The 20387-nt window shown below is 37.4% G+C and overlaps 1 protein-coding gene across 3 annotated transcripts in view; it reads right to left on the reverse strand.

The window, feature by feature from the left end:
• The window catches only part of CCDC30 (coiled-coil domain containing 30), a 101181-nt gene that overhangs the window by 77198 nt on the left and 3596 nt on the right, over positions 1 to 20387 (reverse strand). For all 3 annotated transcript variants that reach the window (XR_010383874.1, XM_010994840.3, XM_064493677.1), the window contains exons 2-5: positions 12373 to 12493; positions 8546 to 8739; positions 1923 to 2012; positions 411 to 564 (exon numbers count right to left, since the gene is read on the reverse strand). Coding sequence is in view for 2 of the 3 variants with exons in the window: in XM_010994840.3 (XP_010993142.2) it covers positions 411 to 564; positions 1923 to 2012; positions 8546 to 8739; positions 12373 to 12493 (559 nt within the window). In the remaining variant the exon portion in view is untranslated. The remainder of the gene's footprint in view (positions 1 to 410; positions 565 to 1922; positions 2013 to 8545; positions 8740 to 12372; positions 12494 to 20387) is intronic.

Below are 20387 nucleotides of genomic sequence, written 5' to 3' on the forward strand. Positions count from 1 at the left end.
AACTACTGCTACATGCAACAACATGAGTGAATCTCATGACCATAAAACTGAATGAAAGAAATAAACTTAAAGAATGCATACTTCCTGTAGTTAAAACTCAAAAATAGCCTTAAAAGTTAGGATAGTCATTACTTTTGGGGAGGAGACAGAGGGAGAGGAAATGGGACTTCCAGGGTGTTGGAAATTTCTTGTACTGGGTGGTGTACCCTTAGGAGCTGTGCACTTTTTGGTAAGTATGTTATGCTGTGCTTCAGTAAAAATTTCTGGACACTGTAGAAAATGAGGCTGTGTATCAGAGAATTTTATGTATTTATCTTAAAAGATTTTTTTCTCAGTGTATTCATGTTCCACCCTGAGTAGGATCATTATATTTAAAACATGGTCAGAAATGTTCTGTAACCACAGCTTACCTAATTTATTCTGTTCTTTCTCCTTCTCTTGTAGTTCATCAGTGAGCCTTTGGACCTCTTCTTGGGCCATCCCTAATCTCTCTGATACTTGTTCCATATCTCTCTCTAGGCAGTTTTGTGATATTTTATCTTTTTCCAGGTCTTCATTATGGGACTGAAATAAAACTATTGTTAGTAGTACAACAAAAAGTAATTACACTCTTATGACATTGCATTACTTCCTTATAAATGTTTGAAAGCCAATAAAGAAGAGTAGCAAACAGAATATTTCATTTATGTGCATTTCTTTTATTAGGTTGAACCATATAAAACTGGTGATATTTGACTATTTTTAACCTATAAACATGCAATTTCACGAGGTTCAAACCTAAGATATCTATAAGATATGGTTATATGATTATTTAAAAAAATAGAAATTTTATCATAAAAATTATCATATGGCAAAAAAAGAGAGAAAATAATCCTCATTTATATGGTAATTAAATACAGTTTGTAATAACTTTTTACATAAAGTATTTCATTTCATTTCAAGGTATGCAGACAATAAAGGCTCAAATCATGTTTAGAGCTCTTTTTCTACAATTATTTTCAAAGCATTTTAAAGCTAAATAACAAATTCAATCTCAGCTATATTTTGCTTTTGACCCCCAAAATATGTATTAATTTTGTATGAATATAAGCATTACATAAAATTTTATTTAAAAAAACAAATACTATCTACATAACAAAACCACTCTTAGAATATTGGTATAATTTCCTTGCAGTAGTTTTTATTTACATACATTTTTTACAGAGTCATAATCCCAACCTACAAGTTTCTGTCTGGCTTTTTCATTTAATATTATATAGGGAGTATTTTTCCACACCGTTGTACAGATTTTGAAATGATAATTTTTAAAGGCTATATAATGTTCCAGGGGGTGCAGCATAATTTATATAATCATTTCAACATTTTGGTAGTTTCCAATTTTTGCTATTGAAAATAATACTATAATTGATATACAGTTTCATCCATATATATAATCTTGGGTTACTTCTCATTGTTGAATTTTCTGTATGTACTTCATTCACTGGATTCAGTTATCAATAACACTTCCCCAGATCAAAAAATAAATTCCACAAAGAGAACTAATTATATGTAAATAATATGTTATATGTTTTGAAGGACTCCCCAAAAAAGAAGCTCTAAACATATTTGGGAACAAGTATGTACTGTCCCGAGGTGATTCTTCAAAGGACACAACACACAATGATTGTTTAAATTTCAATACATTCAGTAAAAATCAGCTATTGTGCTAAATGAGTGAAATCAGCTGTTCTGTTAAATGGGTGATTGATTTTTCTTCTTCCCAATTGTTTGTGATGTGTTTACAACACTTTTATGCATAATTGATATTTTTTTACATCATGAATTTATACATTTTAATATGTTCAAACAAAATACTTCCAAGGTAAAAGCTAACTTGTAATTAGCTGCTATTATTGAGTAAAAGACTGTAAGTTTTTCCTTACCTCACTCTGGTTTTTTTTAGAATGAGGCTTAGGTTCTTGATGTTTCTGATCTCCTCTTTGCAGAGGCTGGTGGATCTGTTCAGATTTCTCCTAAGTAAACGTTAAGAGACAAATGAAAATTATACCAATCAGCTCCATGAATAAAAATGTCATTTAAATTAAAAAAAATAACCAAGTAGATGAAGAGGGAGCACAGGCCAATCCATTTTATGAGGCTAGACCCTGTGTTCTCAGTGAGACAATGTTGCCCCCAAGGAGTGAAAACTGGTCTCTAGGAGGGAAACATCTTACACTTTTCAGTACAAAGTGCAGATGCCTACAGTACATGGAGACAAGTAGTTTATATCAGTACCATTAAAATTTCATGAGAGAGCAATAGGAAAAATTATCTAAAATGTCTCATTATAGAGGTAATAGTGAAAAAAATGCTGGCTAAGCCTGGCTAGACAGACTTGATAGTAAAACCTGACAAAGATAATACAAGAAAGAAAAATCACAGGGCAACCTCAGTCATAAACACAGATGGAAAAACTTAAACAAAATTTTATCAAACTGAATATAGTAATATTTGGAGAGGATAATACATCATGATGAAGTTGGATTTATTCCAGGAATGCAAGATAGGTTTAACAGAAAAATGAATCAACAAATTCCCACATTAACAGATAAAAGTTCTAAATTATTTCATCATCTCAATGGCTATAGAGAAAACATTTTATAAATTTAACATTGAATCCTACCAAAAGCTGTTAACAAACTAGTAATAAAAGAGAACCTTCTTACCCTGATAAAGGGTATCATTAAAAAAAAAAAGACCTTCAGCAAACATCATACTTAATAGTGAATTGCTGAATACTTCCTGATACCATTAATAAGACAAGTATGTCTGCTATTCAAGATAATACTAGAGAATCTAGCCAGTAGAGTAAGGTAAGTAAAAGAATTAAAAGGAATAAAAGACTGGAAAGGAAGAAACAAAAAATATCATTATTCTGACATATGACTATACAGGCAAAAATAATTTTAAATCTTCAAATAAATTACTAAAATCAATGAGAAATTTCAGCAACATTGCTGGTATAGTCAATAGACAAAAATAATTATACTCTTAACACTGGCAATAGATAATTAGAAAATTAAATTCTTAAAAAAATAGCATTTTTTTTCAAGATTCTAGTTTTGCAGTGCTAGTTACTATATATGAAATACATAGACAACAAATTTTTTCCATATAGCACAGGGAACTATATTTACTATCTTGTGGTAACCTATAATGAAAAATATGAAAACAAATATATGTATGTATACATATGACTGAAATACTATGCTGTACACCAGAAATTGACACAACACTGTAAAATGACTATACTACAACTAAAAAAATAACATTTACTATTAATAGCATCTAAAAATATGAAGTACCTAGCAATAAACATAAAAAAATGTGCAAGAGTTTGTGGGGAAATTATAAATCTTTACTTATATACATTAAAAAATAAATGGAGAGATATCCCACAGATAACATGAATATTTTAAGATAGTTAATTCTTCTTAAACTGATTTACAGAATTTAATGCAACCAAAAATCAAAATCCCAGAAGGCAAAGATTTCTTAAATAAGACAGAAAAACACTAACTAAAAGCAAATAATTGACACAGTGAACTATATTAAAGAACTTCCATTTATTAGACAACACAATTAAGAATATTAAAGGCAAGCCACAGAGCAGGGAAAAAAGTACTTGTGACACACATAATCAACAGAAGACTTGGAACCAGAACATACAGAGAATTCCTATAAATCAGTAAGAAAAAGACAATTCAATTTTTAAACGGACAGAAGACCTGAAGAAACACTAATAAAATAGGAAATCCAAATGACCAGTAATCATACTAAATTCATTAGTAATCAGGGAAATGCTAATTAAAACCAACATGAGATATCATTATGCACCCAGTAGTTTGGCAAAAATGTAAAGGTCTGACAACTTCAAGTGCTGATGGGGAGCAAAGGCACCCTCATACACTACTGGCGCCAGGGTAAACTGGTACATCTACTTAAGAAGATAGTTTGATGTTATCTGATAAAGCTGAAGATCTATCTACTTTCTAATTCCCTAAATCCACCCCTATGTATATACTCTACACAAATGCATGCACACATATAAGAATTTTCATAGCAGCATAATAGCATGATAGATTATAATATGTTCATAACAGATATAAATTGGAAACATAGAATGGATATTCATGCCATATATTCACACAATGGAATGATACATAGCAATGACAAGCTGATTAAAAATAAGAAATACAAACATAATGTTTTACAAAAAAGCAATTCCCAAAGTTCATTCCTTGTATGTAATGTTCAAAAATAGACAAAACTAAACTAGTATGTATACTATTTAGAGATGCACACCTTTGTAGGGAGGAAGGGGGCTGTGACCAGAAAAGAAAGCTTCTAGGGAGTTGGCAATATTGTATTCCTAATAGGACCAGTGGTTGGGGCTAGATGAGTGTTTGCTCTATAACTATTTGTCAAACTGTATTTTTTAAGTTTTATCACTTTTCTGCATATATGTTGTTATATTCCACAATAAAATGTGTTTTTAGAAATCCTGATTATTCCTGGCATTAAATATCATCCCTTTCTTCTCTGCCCCATCTGACACTAAAGTGGTTAAATAAATTTTGATATACCTGTTCAAAAGAATACATGTTGTCAAAAAGACTAAGGGAAATCTATATATATTAATACAGGAAGTGAAAACAATGTGCGCAATGAAATATAATTTGTATTTTAAGTGGACAGAAATTTTCTGGAAGGATAAATAAAAAATTGTTGGCAGTGGTAGCTTAGGAGTATGGAACTGAGTATTTGAGGTGAGACGATAACTCATTTTTTGTTCAGTTTTACACTGCTTGAATCCTTTACCACATGCCTCTATTAAGTTAGAAAACCAACAAAAAACAAATGTTAAGTAAAATGTAATTAGTATATAGATCAGATCTTGCAAAATTCCTTGGACTTCCAAGTGATCATATGTGGCCTCATTTAGTGGCCCCTCTCTCATTTACTTTATGCTCAGGTTAATTCAACATTAGCGTATGTAAAATATAACTGTGGAGGCAATGGAATTTTTACAAGTTTCGTTTCATAGTGACAAGATCATCTTTGGAAAACCTTTTTTAAAAAGCTTTTTAAAGGTATAATTAATATACAATAAATTGCACATATTTACAGTGTACAATTTTTTGTTATATGTGTCCACCCATGAAACCAACACCATAATCAAGATAATGAAAATACGCACCACCTCCCCAAATTTCCTGTACTTCCTTTTAATTCATTCCTCACCTGGAATTGTTCCTAGGCAACCACTAATGTTTCTGTTACTGTATATTGGTTTCCATTTTCTACTACTTTATATAAATAGAATCACAGACAATGTACTCTTTTTGGTCTGGCTTATTTCACTCTGATAATTATTTTGAGACTTATCCATTTTGTTATATATTTATTCTTTTTTATTACCAATTAATATTCCATCCTATGGATCTATACATTTACCTGTTGGTTAACATTTGAGTGGATTCTAGTTTAGAGCTGTTCCAATTAAAGTTGCTATAACATATGTAAGTCTTCACGTGGGCACATGCTTTTATTTCTCTCGGGTATATACCTAGGAGTGGAATGGCAGGGTTATGTTAGGTATGTGTCTAATCTTTAAGGCAATGCTAAACTAGTTTTCAAAGTGGTTGTACATTTTATATTCCCATCAGCAGGACAGAATTCCAGTTGCTTCACACTGTCACCAACACTTGATAGGGTTTTAGTCTCTAATTTAAGCCGTTCCAGTACACTTATAGTGGTATCTCACTGTGACTTTTGTACTTTCCATGAGAAACATCTTCTCATGAGTTTATTAACCATTTGCATATCTTCTTCGGTGCAGTCTCTATCCTTTTGTCCATTTTTAAATTGGTTTGTATGTGTTATTACTATTGAGTTGTAAGAGGTATCTATATATACAGATAAAAGGATTTTGTTGGACATATTTTAAAAAAATACTATCTCCCAGTCTGTGGCCTGTGCTTTTATTTTTGTTAACACTGTCTTCTGAAGAGCAAATGTTCTGAATTTTTATGAAGTCCAATTTTTTTCTTTTATATTTTGTGCTTTACCTGTCTTATAAAAAATCTTGCCAAATCCAAGGTCACTAAAATTTTCTTCTGTAAATTTTATTTCCTATATCATCTATTAACCATTTTGAGTTAATTTTGTGTGTGGTGTAGGATCAGTGTAAGGCCAAAATTACATGTGCTACCTTGACGTCTATGTACCTCACAGAGCACCAAAAGCCTAACCATGAATCTCCCTGCTCCTGCCAGGCATGCTCCCATCCCACAGGAAAGATTCCCCACCCAGCTAGTTCCTCTATCAGCCAGACCCAGTCCTCAGTCTAATGGGTTTCATTGCCCTGCCAACCCAAGGAATTTTTAAAATGAGCCAATTATATCCTCTAATGAGAACCAGGGGGCATCTCATCCTATCGTTACTGCAAAGTCTTTCTCTCAGGGCCCCTGTGCGTTCACTCCTTCCTGAGTACAATCCCTTGTGGCTCTGCATGGCAGGCAGTGTCCTCCCTTGGGCTGTGAGCATGTCTGACGGATAAACTATCTATCACATCTCTGTCTGTCCAACGTTGGGTGTCATGTGTCTGGCTATCTTATTGTATTTAGGGTAGCGAATCCCTCCTTTACCAATGGGGACAGGAACCTCAATAGAGTTGGGGGTTTCGTTTTTGTTTTTTGGTTTTTGCATATGTCTCTCCAATTGTGCCAGCATCATTTGTTGAAAAGCTTGTCTTTTCCCCATTAAATTACTGAGGTGCTTTTGCTGAAAATCAATTGAACATCTATGTGCGGGCCTATTTCTAGACTCTTTATCCGGTTCCATTGATCTATATATCTACCTTTATACCAACACTGCACTTTCTTGACTCCTGCAGCTTTATGGTAAGTCTTGAAAGCAGGAAGTGTGTGTCTCAGCTTTGTTGTTCTTCAAAGTTGTTTTGGCTATTCTAGTTCCTTTGCATTTCCATATCAATTTTAGAATCAGCTTGTCAATTTCCACCCCAAAAAATGACTCTGCTGATAACTTTATGCTCAGGTAAATTATAACATTAGCTTAAACAAAATATAACCAGGAATGTGACAGAAATTTTATGAGTTACATTTTACAATAACAAAAAAAAAAACCCTTTGTAGTATCTGTTTTTAATTCTTTCTGTCCACTAGTGGTAAAACTATGGCTTAACAGTGACTGGGTAGATAGCCTTCGGGTCATCCAAGACTTCACCCCCAAAATGTCCAGTTTGCTTTATAGATTCCATCTCCTTCATAACTCCTTAGTTCATCTTCCCTTCTCTTTACACTCTGAGCCTTGTTTTCAGTTCTCATTCTTTAATTAATTATTATTTAATATCCCTTGAAATCCCTGCTTCCAATCTGGCCCCTATCCAACCCATCCCTCCACTGTGGCCAGAGTGATTTTTCTAAAACACAAATAGGGTCATGTTAGTCTTCTCTTAAAATCATTTAGTGACTGCCTAGACCCTTTATAACAAAGTTAGTTGTCTGTACACTTGAAATATTTTTACACCTCTAATATGGTCCAGGAACATTGTTAGGTGCTGAGTCCAAACTCTTTAGCTTAGCATATGAGCCTCACCATGATGTGGTTTCTGAAAATATCTCCAGGCACATTTCTCAGCATTTATTCACATGAACCAGTATGTGTTATACACTGTTTCCTCTGCCAGAAATGCCTTTCCCAGCTTCTTCATCCAGCTAACACCTACTCAGCTTTCAAAATGCTACTCAACATTGTCTCCTCTGGAAGCCTTTCCTACCCATCCTGGCTCAGCCCCTCCCCTGAGTTTTCCTAGCCTTCTGTGCCTTCCTTTTTCAGACAACTTTCCACACTGAATTACAACCACTAGTTTACTTCTTTCCTTCATCAGCTTGTAAGTTCCTTGCAAGTCCAGATCATGTGTAATTTCACTTTGTTTCTGCATCCACTAGCACAAAGCCTGGCACATGCTAAGCTCTCAATAAATAATAACAGTAATGCTAATTACATGTGAGGCACCATTCTAGAGCTTTATGTGCATTAAGTTATTTCATTTAAAAAATATTTTTTAAATTTACTTCTTACTGTATTACTTACTTTATTTTGGTGGGGTGGGGGAGGTAATTAGGTTTATTTTTAGACATGGAACTGGGGATTGAACCCAGGACCTTGTGTATAAAAAGCATGTGCTCTACCACTTGAGCTATACCCTCCCTCCACTTATTTCATTTTCATGATCATCTTGTAGCTGAGCTGCTCCCAGATTTTACAGATGAGGAAGTTGAGGCTTGTGAAAGTTACCTAACTTGTTCAAGGACATACTGCTAACAAGTGGCAGAGGAGGTCTATTCAAACCCAAAGCCCATATTCTTAAGTGCTATCAGAACTGGCTTCCTGATATTTTAGTGTATGAATGATTTAATGAACAAATGCATTTTACAGCTGGCCTGTCTCTTATTCAATTACCCAGCTAATTTTGGAATACCTGGGAAAATTCTTTCTGTAGGTTACTGCTTGTACGTCTTTGTGACTCGGGCTTGGGGTCCCCAAGTTCCAGTTTCCTCAAGACTGTACTTCTTTCCATGAGTGAGTGTGCAATCTGTTCATGGGGGCTGCTCAGAGCTATTTCAGACAAGCCTTCTTGATACAACATTTCTTCAACCTCCTTTATTTGCACTTCTGGTTGGAAGAAACAACAGAAACAAAACTGTTAAAAGAAATGGAGGCAAATAACTAAAAAGTAGTGGGAAAAAGTTCTCAAAGGTGGTAGATACTCTTACTACTTACATAAGTTTCAAACGTGTTCATGAATAACTTAAAAATTTGTTAATGTTCTACTGAGTGCTTACTATGTGGTAGGTATTGTACTAAGCACCTAAGATAAATTTATCTTATTTAATCATTAAAACACTCCAGTGAGGTGGGAACCATGATTATCCCTTTTAAGAGATGAGAGCTCAGGCATCCAGAAGCCAAAACACTTGTCCACAGTCACTCAGTTAATCCTGCCAAGATTCTTGATGATTTCAACATTCAGGCAGGTGATTATTTTAGTGCCCTGGCTTTTCAGTTCCTTCAGCAGCTAACTTCCAAAGATCTAGTCCTCTACCATCGCGGCCACCCACTCCATAGTAATTCCCTAGGCCTTGTCATTGGCCTCTGTAGTCTCTGTAGCCTGTCCCTAGTCTCAGTTCCAAACATCCTAGTCTCCAATCATCCCTTCTCATGGACTTCTAGTAGCTCCATTTTAGCAATTTTTGACCATTCTGGAAACTATAATCCATTGACTTTAAGCCCTTAGCAATATTCCTTACCCGACTCCTGTTCTCATTTACTTTCTTACCCAGCTTAGATTCTAGGGTCCATCATCATAATCACTCCTTTGAAAACATTCACAACTCTCTTGCCCCTCTTTCCTTCCATTCTACTTGGTGACAAAACTCCAATCTGTTTAAACCCAACTCTTCACCGCCGCATCCCAGAAGCCGAATGTGGCTAGAGAAAACTGCACAGGCAGTGCTGATCCATTTCATTTCACACCCACGACTACTAACCTCAGGTGAGCCCTCCCTGCCGCCCACAACCCTCCTACATTCCCCTGGTTGTCCTTCTCTCTCATTCGCTAGAGACCTAGACTGCTATTTCATTCCTTTATCTCCTCAAATCTCCAGCACCTCCTTCCCCATCCTCACTCTCAGCTGAGTACCCTGCTTCTTATTCCACTGAGAAAAGAGAGGCATTCCAAAGAGATGAGAGCTCCCGCAATCTCCCCTTTCCAAATCTGCCAGCTCCCTCACACTCCTCCCTCTTGTGAGATGTAAGGGACTCTCCTTGCTCCTAAGGCCAGCCGCTCCCTCATGCACTGGCTCCCATTGCCTCTTCTCTCAAACACAGAGCTCTTGCAGTTGACTCTTATCTCTACTGCCTTGTGGAGCATTCTTCCCAATTAAGCATTATAATCATCCCATTAAAAACAACAGTGATGAAAACAACAAAGAACTTTCCTTCAGCCTCATGTCCCCACCACCACCCCGCCCCAGGTCCTCCACCATAACTTCATTTCCCTCTGCAGCATTAACTCCAAGAAAGGATCAGCCACAGCCATGTCCCCTCCTCCTCTCCTACCACTCTTCCCTGAAGTCACTCCAATCAGGCGTTCATTTCCACCACTCCATAGAAACAGCTCTCCTCAAGGTCAGTAAGGTCCTCCATGAGACCCAACCCAATGGTCAATTACTGGTCCTCTTTCCACATAGCCTATCAATGGTATCTGACCCAATGGTGCCCTTCCTTTTCTTAAAACACTTTCATCATTTCTCTTCTGGGACACCACCACACCCTGCTAGGCTTCCTCCTACCTTGCATGCCACTCCTTCTCAGGCTCTTTTGCTGATTTCTGGTCTTTCCAACCTCTATACACTGGAATGCCTCAGGGCCTGGCTCTGAATCTTCTTCTTTTCATTCCCTAGGTTATCTCTTATAGTCTCAAGGCTCTGAGTATTAGCTATATGCTGAGGACTCTCAAATTGACATCACTAGTTCACACTGCAGTCCAAATACATACACAGTTGCCTCCTGGACATTTCCACTTGAATGTCTAATATACACATCAAAATGCAGATGTCCAAAAGCAAACTCTATTATCTTTCCCAAATGGGACCTCCCACAGTCCCCTCAATCTGAGTAGTGAGGAACTCCAATATTCCAACTGCTCAAACCAAAGAGCTTTGGGTCACTAGTGACTTCTTTCCTTTTTCTCCCACCCAACATTAAATCCATTATCAAATCACATTAGCACCACTTTCAAGAGACATCCTTTAATTATATAAGCAATTCTGATGTGATCAACATATGTGTTCCGAAAACAAACAAGCAAACTTGTATTTTGCAAAATTGCTCACTAAACATAATAGAGCTTATGGAAAAAAGGTTGGTATAGAGCACTCAAAACCTTTGCAATTGTATAATTATAGTGCTATAAAAACACTGACAATCCTAATAATTATACTGGTACATTTAAAGAGAGATGTCAAATTCCTAAAAAAAAAAAAAGGAATAGTATAATAAATATAGAATTCTAATTTCTTTTAAAAACCCAGGTTCACTGCAAAGGTGAGCTAAAAAAGGAGCTGAGTCTGCAGAGTTGGAAACAAAGGCAAAATGCACAAAGATTAGGAATATCTTTGCAATAAGCACTTCCAAGGCAAAACTTGTGGCCAAACAGCCCAGAAGAATGTGGGGTGAATGGGCTTTATGTACAAACTCCAAGGCTTGCTGGTAAGCCCAACTCACTAACATGCTGGGGAAATTATACATGAACTTCACATTATAATGACCTCACTCCCCTTATTTTCCAATCCTTCATGAGCTAATTTACATTGGCAGCAGGACATAGAGCAGCCTCTGTTTCTGACAATACAGCAGATCGGAGCCCTGAACAACCCTCCTGCCGAGAATAACTAAAAATGCCAGAAAAAAAAAATTTTAACTCTTAAAATGCAACCACCATATGAACAAAACTAGAATGCAAACTTTTAAACCAGCAGAAGAAAACCTGATATAACCAATGGAAAACAAAAAAGGGGGAAAAAAATGAAACCAGAGTGCAATACACATGAAATATGGCCTGTGATTTGATCGATTTTCTCTGCACCTGGAGTCCAAACAAGGGGAAAATGTTCATCAACAGATCCTTGTGAAAGGAAGTTCGACAATGAAGAAAGGAAAATGATCCCATGTGGAATATCTGAGATGCAAGTAACAATGCTGAGCAAAAGAAAATAAATAAGTGTGATAAATACAAATAACCATTGACCATATCCATCATAATATCTAATTTACGGAGTTAAACAAAATACAATATTCTAAAGGGGTTCTATCTGTAGCTTCCCTTGTAGCTTTGGAGCACTTGATAAACACTTCCTGAGTCCTTAATATGCTAGGAACATTACAAGGCAGGTGCCGTGGAGAACACAGCGACCGCTAAGACTAGGACATGATCTCTGCTCCTGAAGAGCTGTCACAGGTAATTATGACACAGTGTGGGAGTGCTGTAATTGGCATTAAGGAAAATAACCATCCTGCACTCTCTCATACGCATTTCAGAATAGTTCAGAATATATACCTTAAAAAGACAGGTGGAAAATACATCTAAAACATTACAAGTTTTTTCTTTTGAAGTAGAGGACAGGTAGTACATTTTTTCCTTTCTTCTACTTTTACACATTCCCCAGGTTTTCTGTAATTGTCACATGCTAATTTTTTGAATTAGGGAAAAATTTAAATGCACATTTTTACAAAAGGAAGAATTACCCTGCTTGAGTTGGAGTTCTTTAAACTGACGTCTAAGCTGTCTGTTTTCCTTTCCATAACCATGAGAAAACGCTTCTCTTTCCTCTGGTAAGTTACAGACATGGTTTACATAGTTTTCCACCTAGAAAGAAAATAATACATTTTCTTACAAGTCTAATTAAGCGAAAGAGACATTAAGAGATTATCATATTTTAGGGGGTGGGGGGCATAGCTCAGGGGTAGAGCTAAGGGTTCAATCCCCAGTGCCTCTGTTAATGGGGGGAAAAAAGAGATCACCATACTAACAATGCTTATAATTAAGAAGTGAACAGAAAACTCAGCTTTGTTTAAGTGTGAGTCTCTCTCCCTAAACTTCCTTCCAGCTGTCTTACGTTATCAGACGCTGTTACCCACAGACAGCATGACACATCACCACAAATTTCTGGTCACAGTCTCTGTGACGGTTACAATCTCTAATATTTTTTTCCATTAACAAATCAGGTTTTAAATCAAGTCTCCTTATCTATGGTTTAGGAAATATGGTCATGATACTCACAAATAGAGAAATATCTACATAATAACTATTTATACTCTTGGACAAAAACTCATGATTAAGATGTCTGAAATGTTAGTAGGAGATTGTATTAAAAGAAACTGTTGAGCATTTCTGGTTAATATGACAGCTTCATGAAAGGTAATTTTAGGTACCTAATAAAATTGAAAGCTAACTAGATGCTCCAGGCACTATGTTAAGGATATCAAATATTTAGTTTTCACTAACAACCCAATGACAGTTATCCTCCCACTTCACAGGGAAGAAGCAGGCTGAAAGACTGAGGGACATGCGTTGCGAAGCAAGGCAGAAAAGGGGGAGCTAGACTTCACACTCGGGTATGCCAGAGCCAGAGACTGAGCTCCTACTGTACCAAATTGCTTAGAAGTAGACCACCAAATACACACACACACACACACACACACACACACTGGAATATTACTCGGCTATGAAAAAGAATAAAATAATGCCATTTGCAGCAACATGGATGGACCTGGAGACTGTCATACTAAACGAAGTATATAAATAAGAAAGAGAAATAAAAATAAATGATACCACTTATACATGGATTCTAAAAAAGTGATACAAATGACAAAACAGAAATAAGACTCACAGATGTGGAAAACAAACTTACGATTACCAAAGAGGGAAAAGAGCCAAGAAGGATAAATTAGGAGTTTGGGGTTAGCAGATAGACATTGCTATATATAAAGTAGATAAACAATAAGGTCCTAATGTATAGCACAGGGAACAATACTCACTATCTTGTAATAACATATAATGAAAAAGAACCTGAAAAAGAACATATTTATATCTATATAAGTGTGTATATATATATATACACATATATATATATAACCAATCACTCTGCTATACACCTGAAACTAACACAACATTGTAAATCAACTATACTTCAATTAAAAAGAGAAGAAGTAGACTACCAGAATAACTGAGCTGCATTTTGCTGAACCGTGCTGAAGCCTTTTTTGGACAGCTCCTCAGAATATGGACAGAAAGCTGACTGGCACAGTAGAAGGAACACAAAACTGCAGTCCAACTTTGTAGCTTCCTGGTATGCTTCAGTTTCCGCCTCTTTAAAGTAAAAGGAACAACAATACCTCTTTCTAATAATAGCTAAGATTTATTGAATACTTGCTAGGTTCCAAGTACATATGTGAAATGTTTTATACACTAATGTGTGTAAACCTCACAAATCCTCTTGAAGAGGCTACTGTCATCTCCGTCTTACAGATGAGGAATTTCAAGTTCAAAGAAGTTAAGGAACTTGCTCAAGGTTACACAGGGAGTCAGCACCAAAGGCAACTTTTCACCCTCAATTTACCTAATATTAAAGTTCATGCTTTTGTTCTAAAGGAGCTGCATTCTTCTTTAAGAGTTTGGAAATCAGATTGCCCTCTGAGAGTTAAATTTAAAAATCAACATGTTACCTGAGCTGTCAAAACACAGCAGAGCGATTTGCAAGCAACCTGAGTGAATTTATTAACTCATTTAAAGAAAGCAGCTCATATGTCAGCAAGTAGGTTGATCAGTACTGGAAATATCAAAGTGCTAAGAGAGTCAAAAGATGCTATTATCCACTCATCTAAGGGCGAGGTGCCCTGGTTCTAGGCTATAACAGGTCCAGAAATAAGGGCAGGTATAGATAGCTCTATTGTGGAACTCTGGGTATCTTAGCTGGTGCTATAAAAAATTAGAATCATTTGTTCATCAAGTAAACATCTGATAAAAATTTGGCTTCCTACAGAGTGTGCCTGTAGGAAATGAGTGCAACAGCCACAGGATATGTGTGTCCGCTCTGGCAATTATATTTTTTATTATCAACTAAAAAGCTGGTGTCTATTTTTCTACCAACTTCTCTGTGAGTTTTGTCAATACAAGGCCACCTTTGAGAAGTGGATCCACCCAAGGTTCACTGACTAATCAGGTTTCTAAGCCCACTAGCAGGAGAATCAGCTAGAGGGTTGGTTACTGAGACAAAGATGAGTTTACCAAGATAATGAAAGCCACCTTGAGCAGACCTATTTGGATACTCAAGCAGCCATCTCTGGGCAACATCTTGTACATGTACTCTGTTGGAAACTGAGATTGTTCGATACAGATTGTTGATCTATTTCATGAAAAATAAAAGTGTACATGTGAGTGCTCTGCAAACTACAGAGTGATGTTCAAATAATGGTTTTTAACATGTTAATTTAATGAAGGACGATGAGCAAAACCACAGATATCTTAAAACTTTACAATATTAGCTCTTACTTCTTTAACGTCTTCCATGTGCTTCACTGAAAGCTTGTCTAGATTTCTGGCAGCAGTCCTCAGCCTGTGTTTGCTGCAACAAGCACCAGATAAAACAGAGTTGTTCTTTGGTAAAGGCAAGAGATTCAAGCTCTTCTTTCTCAAGATGGTGAAGTAAGTCTTCTAATTGAACTTTTCCCTTGATAAAAGAGATATGCATATGTGTACACACACACACACACATATACAATAGAGCATGCAAGAAATCTGATATGTATATATGTTTAGAGTTAGATTCTCTACAAGGTATAGTTTAGTTGTGTTATTAATTAATGGTTATGTTATCCAGTTATAATGAGGACTTACATGAATCAGCTAACAATACAAAAATATTAAAGCTTTGAACAGTTGTATAATATCGTCTAAAATAAGAAATGACATAATATACGTAAGGCAAATGTATGGTAGAATGTTAAAAAAAATACAAGCTTTCTGTCTGCCCAGTTCAGAAGTGTGCAATTTAATAATCTGCAAATCTCCCAAAGGTCCCTTACAATGTTACAAACTCCAAAGAAGCTTTTGTCCGCTCTTTGGAATATTCAGAAATAAAAGGACTTCTCTGGAAGCTAGAGAGCCCACTACTTCCACACTATCAAGGAATTATTTTACTCACAGAATACATCTTATAATTTTTGTCAACTTCTAAGTCATTCAACTCTCTTCTAAAACTTCGTATTCAAGCCTGCCATCAATATTGTCTTTAATTTTTTAAAGCTAAAAGTAGTCTTGCTACATAACGACATTGCATGACATGGTGGGGGAGAAATAAATGTCTGCTGATTGATGAAGTGGTATTTGTGTTACTAGCACCACTGACGGCGAATAAGACTTGCTGTTACAATCAAACACAACTTTTAACCAAGTTAATCTGTCCCAGGTTGTAGTGATAAGTGTAATTATTATTGTACTGCAGCTAGTCAACATAACTATATTCAGTTTTGCTTTTTTAACAGTAAAACTATATTTTGATTATTTTTCTCCTTTCTTGCTAAGTTTCCCAGAGTCTCATCCTTTTCACATTAACAGTTTTTGTGGACGACATATAGAATGTTAATTATCATCTGATACACTAAAAGAAAAAAGGACCCAAATCTGAATCTTTGTATCCCCGTGTGTCCTCCCCATGACTTTTAGCTAAAAATCTTCTTGTGCCCCTCCCCATCCTACTTCCATCATCTGGTCCCCACTCATAGCCTCCTCCCTACAAGGTCTCTGAGCACTATTCAGTTCCTTATGGTTTTAGTCCTGGGTATCAGAGAGCCCAGGACACAACATAGGCATCCTATGAGGCCTATGTGGCAATATAAAAAAAGCTTATGTTATAATAAGAGAAAAAGCAGAACGTAAAAGTATTATTATAACTAGGTAAAGAACCAGACACACAAGGAAAAGAATGGTAGCAAATACATGAAAACGTTAAAACACAGTAGTGATAAACTGATGAGATTGCAAATAATCAGAAAATAAATGTTTGAATTATGACATGTCCTATACTGTGGGTTTCTGGCCCCCAGAGAGTTGTAGGGGTGAAGCAGGAGAGTCTTAGGCTGGAGGAAGTTGAAAGGAGAAAGGGGTGGGGGATACTGAGAATAACTTTGGATCCTTGACTTCTGGGAGATTGGGGTATGGGAGGGCAAGTGGGGATACACGAAGAGGGGGCTTGCTGGTCAGGAGGACACTACAGGCTGCAGGTCAATATCCAAGTACATGACTCATACAAGCTCCTAGACTGACCAGCCTTCCAGAGCCAGAGATCTTTACTTTGCATTGTACTTAGTTATCCATCCCCGTGGTTACAACCGTGCCCTTGCCATGACCTTAACTACTGTTGAAATCTCGCAATCCTAAACTCTAAATGTCCCACTCTACCACCATCTTCTGTACTTCCTGCTTTTTTGTGTGTGGTAAATATATGAAACTTAAAAGTTACCATTTTAACCATTCTTCTAAGAAAATTTTTTTCTTGGCCGGGGGAGGCAATTCTTTCTTATTTTCAGTGGAGGTACTGGGGATTGAACCCAGGACCTTGTGCACGCTAAGCATGTGCTCTACTGCTTGAGCTATACCTTCCCCCCTTAACCATTCTGAAGTGTAGAATTCAGTGGTATTAAGTATATTCACAATACTGTGCAACCATCACCACTATCCATTTTCAGAACTTTTCCATTATTCTAAGCATAAACTCTGTACCCATTAAGCAATAACTCGCCATCTTCCCCTTCCCCTGGTAACCTCCGTTCTACTTTCTGTCTCTATAAATCTGCTACTCTAGGTACCTCATACAGGTGGAATCAAACATCTGTCCTTTTGTTTCTGGCTCATTTCATTTAGCATGATGTCTCCAAGTTTCATTCATTTTATAGCACGAATCAGAATATCCTTCCTTTTTAAGGCGAATAACATTCCATTGTATGTATTTTTGATTATCCATTCATGTGTTGATGGACATTTGGGCTGTTTCCACCTTTTGACTATTGTGAGTTAAGGATGCTGTGAACACTGGTATATAGGTATCTGAGTCCCTGCTTCCGACTGTTTTGGGTACAGTGGAATTATTGGATATATAATTCTATATTTTGTGAGGAACTGCCATAAAGATACAAGTAATAGCCATAGTGATGGGTGTGAAGTTGCTATGCTCGTAAACTATAGGTACTCTACAGTTGAGACCTCCAGTCCCTCAACCGCTACATCCTCTCTCAAACTACCAGATATTCTTTGGCTTCACTTATTTCCCCCTGAAGCCTGGACCCAACTGTTGATCATTCCAGTCACTCTCTCGCCAATGGCCTCAGTTATCTTGCTCCTTGTCCCTTCTTCCTTGGAAATCCAAGCCCAGGAAAAGTTCAGCCATTTGACTTTTCTCTACCTACTGCAGTCTGCTGAGTGCTGGTGGAGAAAACCAAGACAAGGAGCCACTGCAGGTTCGTGGTCTGCAGCCTGAGCCAAGCGTCTCAACTTGCATAGGTCATTCTATGCTCTTGGCCAGCTTCTGCTACCATTTCACTCAGCAAATATTCAGAACTTCCACCTCCCCATCAAACTCCAAATTTCACCTCTCCCCTTTGTTCGCAGATGACCATCTCCCGCAGCATGAGTAAAACCAAAGCCATTATAAAACTCTGTCAGCTTTGTCTGCTACCACCAATATACCATCCTTCATCTTTAGAGATCCTGTCCTCACTCCTTTCCCAGTGGAAGAGCTTTCTATCCTCCTGGCCAAAGCTCATCCCTTTACCTGTGTTCTAGATCCCGTCTCCTATTGCTTCCTCAAGGAAGCTTTTTCTTTGCTTGCTTGCTCATTATCTCTCCCTCTCCCTCTCTCTCTTAATGTCTTGGCCTTAGCTCAAGATGTCTCTGATCTTAAAAACAAAGACATAAAAACAACTCTTTGATCCCACCACATCCCCCTCAAGTTATTGTCCTCTTTCTAATTTGTCTTCTGCATTCTTCAGATCACTGTGTTTTGGCTCCTCTTCTTACTACTGTACTCAAACTCCATCATCAATGACCCTCCAAATGCCAAATCCAACTGGACAAGCTTGTTTTGTTTTCTCTAGATATGATCTCTGTGCAGCACCTGTTCACTCCTTCTCTCTTCTTTGATGTCACTTCCTCCAGTATTTACTCTTACCTCCCTGGCCTTTCCTTCCCTGTGTTCTTCCTGGGCTCCTCTTCCACAGACCCATCAAGCACCACCCATCCTAAGAACCCTGCCTTTGGCTCTCTGCCCTTCTCACTATCACGGTGACTAACAGCTCAGGCAGAGGAGTCTGACATCCCTTGGTTCAAACCCTGGTCCCACCACTTTCTACCTAGGTGACTTAGACAAGTCACTGAACTTGTTTAAACTCTGATTTCCCCCAAATAAAATGGATATAATAGCAATGCCTACCTCAGTGGGTTGTTAGGAGGATTAAATAATAATCCATATCCACTAAGCTTCAGATTTCTTTAGAAAAAGTGGCAGAAAACAGAAGTACACTAAAGTTAGAACAAATACAAGTGCCTGTGGCAGAAACTGTCAGTTGTTCTTCAAAATGTGTTCTTCCCTTTTTCTGCAGAAATAAGACATCTAATTTTTGACTGATCACAGGGATGTCTGCCTTCTGCTAGATACAGTCATGTGACTATGTTCTGACCAATGGGATGTAAACGGAGTTGGGTACCACCCAACCTAGGAAGTGTCCTTACAGGAACAGGATGCCCTCCTTCACACTCCTTCCTTTTTACAGGCTGGAATGCAGAGAAGATAGCTTGAAGCTTGGGCAGCCATCCTGGACACCATGAGGTGAAAGCCGCATGCTGTGGATGATATGCTCTCATAAGAGAAGAAATCTTAGTTGCTGGCAATTTCCAAATGCTGCCCTATCAGTTCTGGGCTGCTTTCTTCTTGATTTTTGTGTGAGAGAAATTTCTTTTTCAAACTGTTACTATTTTGAGCTTTCTGACCTTCACAGCCAGCCAATCCCACTACCACGGGAAGATTACTAACAGAATAAGATCCAAGGGCATACACTGCAAACTAAATCTAGCCACATATGGATATGTGGAACTGGCCGGCCATTACTAAGCTATCCGGACCCATGAGGTCTTTTGTCTATGGGTGACCCTGTGAATCTGCCCCCCTTACTTGCTTCTCTGTATAGATGGACTTCTCTGCTTGCTCATCAGCAAAGCTGAAAACAGCCATTCAAGTCCTAAGTCTCTGTAATTTTTCACACTAAGTAATTTCTATTGTTTATCTCTGGGTTCAAATTTATGAGAGAGGCAATTAATGATTCATTGCTCACCTAACAAATTATGCCCCTCTCTCCAAAGTTAGTTGTATAGTATTCCTTGTTCAGTCAGTTGTGGTGGGAATAGGTTGGAAGCAGGGGTACAAATATGGCCACCAAAGCCTACTCTTTAAGCAAGGACTGGCAGAGAGGTACAGGTGCCAGGGAAGAGGACATAGGCTAGAAGGGGAGTATAAAATGAGTCTACCATTTAAGACCAAGGCATATCCACTGTCTAGCAAACAACTCAGTCTGAACAATGCACTCATCTTCCTCCTACACTTGCTCCTCCTTCTGTATTCGACAGTGAATAAAATCACCATCAACGTAGTTCCCTAAGCCATAAACCTGAAGGTCATCCTTGACCCCACCTTATTCATCCCACTCACATG

This window comes from Camelus dromedarius, chromosome 14 (genome assembly GCF_036321535.1).
Source record: "Camelus dromedarius isolate mCamDro1 chromosome 14, mCamDro1.pat, whole genome shotgun sequence".
Taxonomy (NCBI): domain Eukaryota; kingdom Metazoa; phylum Chordata; class Mammalia; order Artiodactyla; family Camelidae; genus Camelus; species Camelus dromedarius.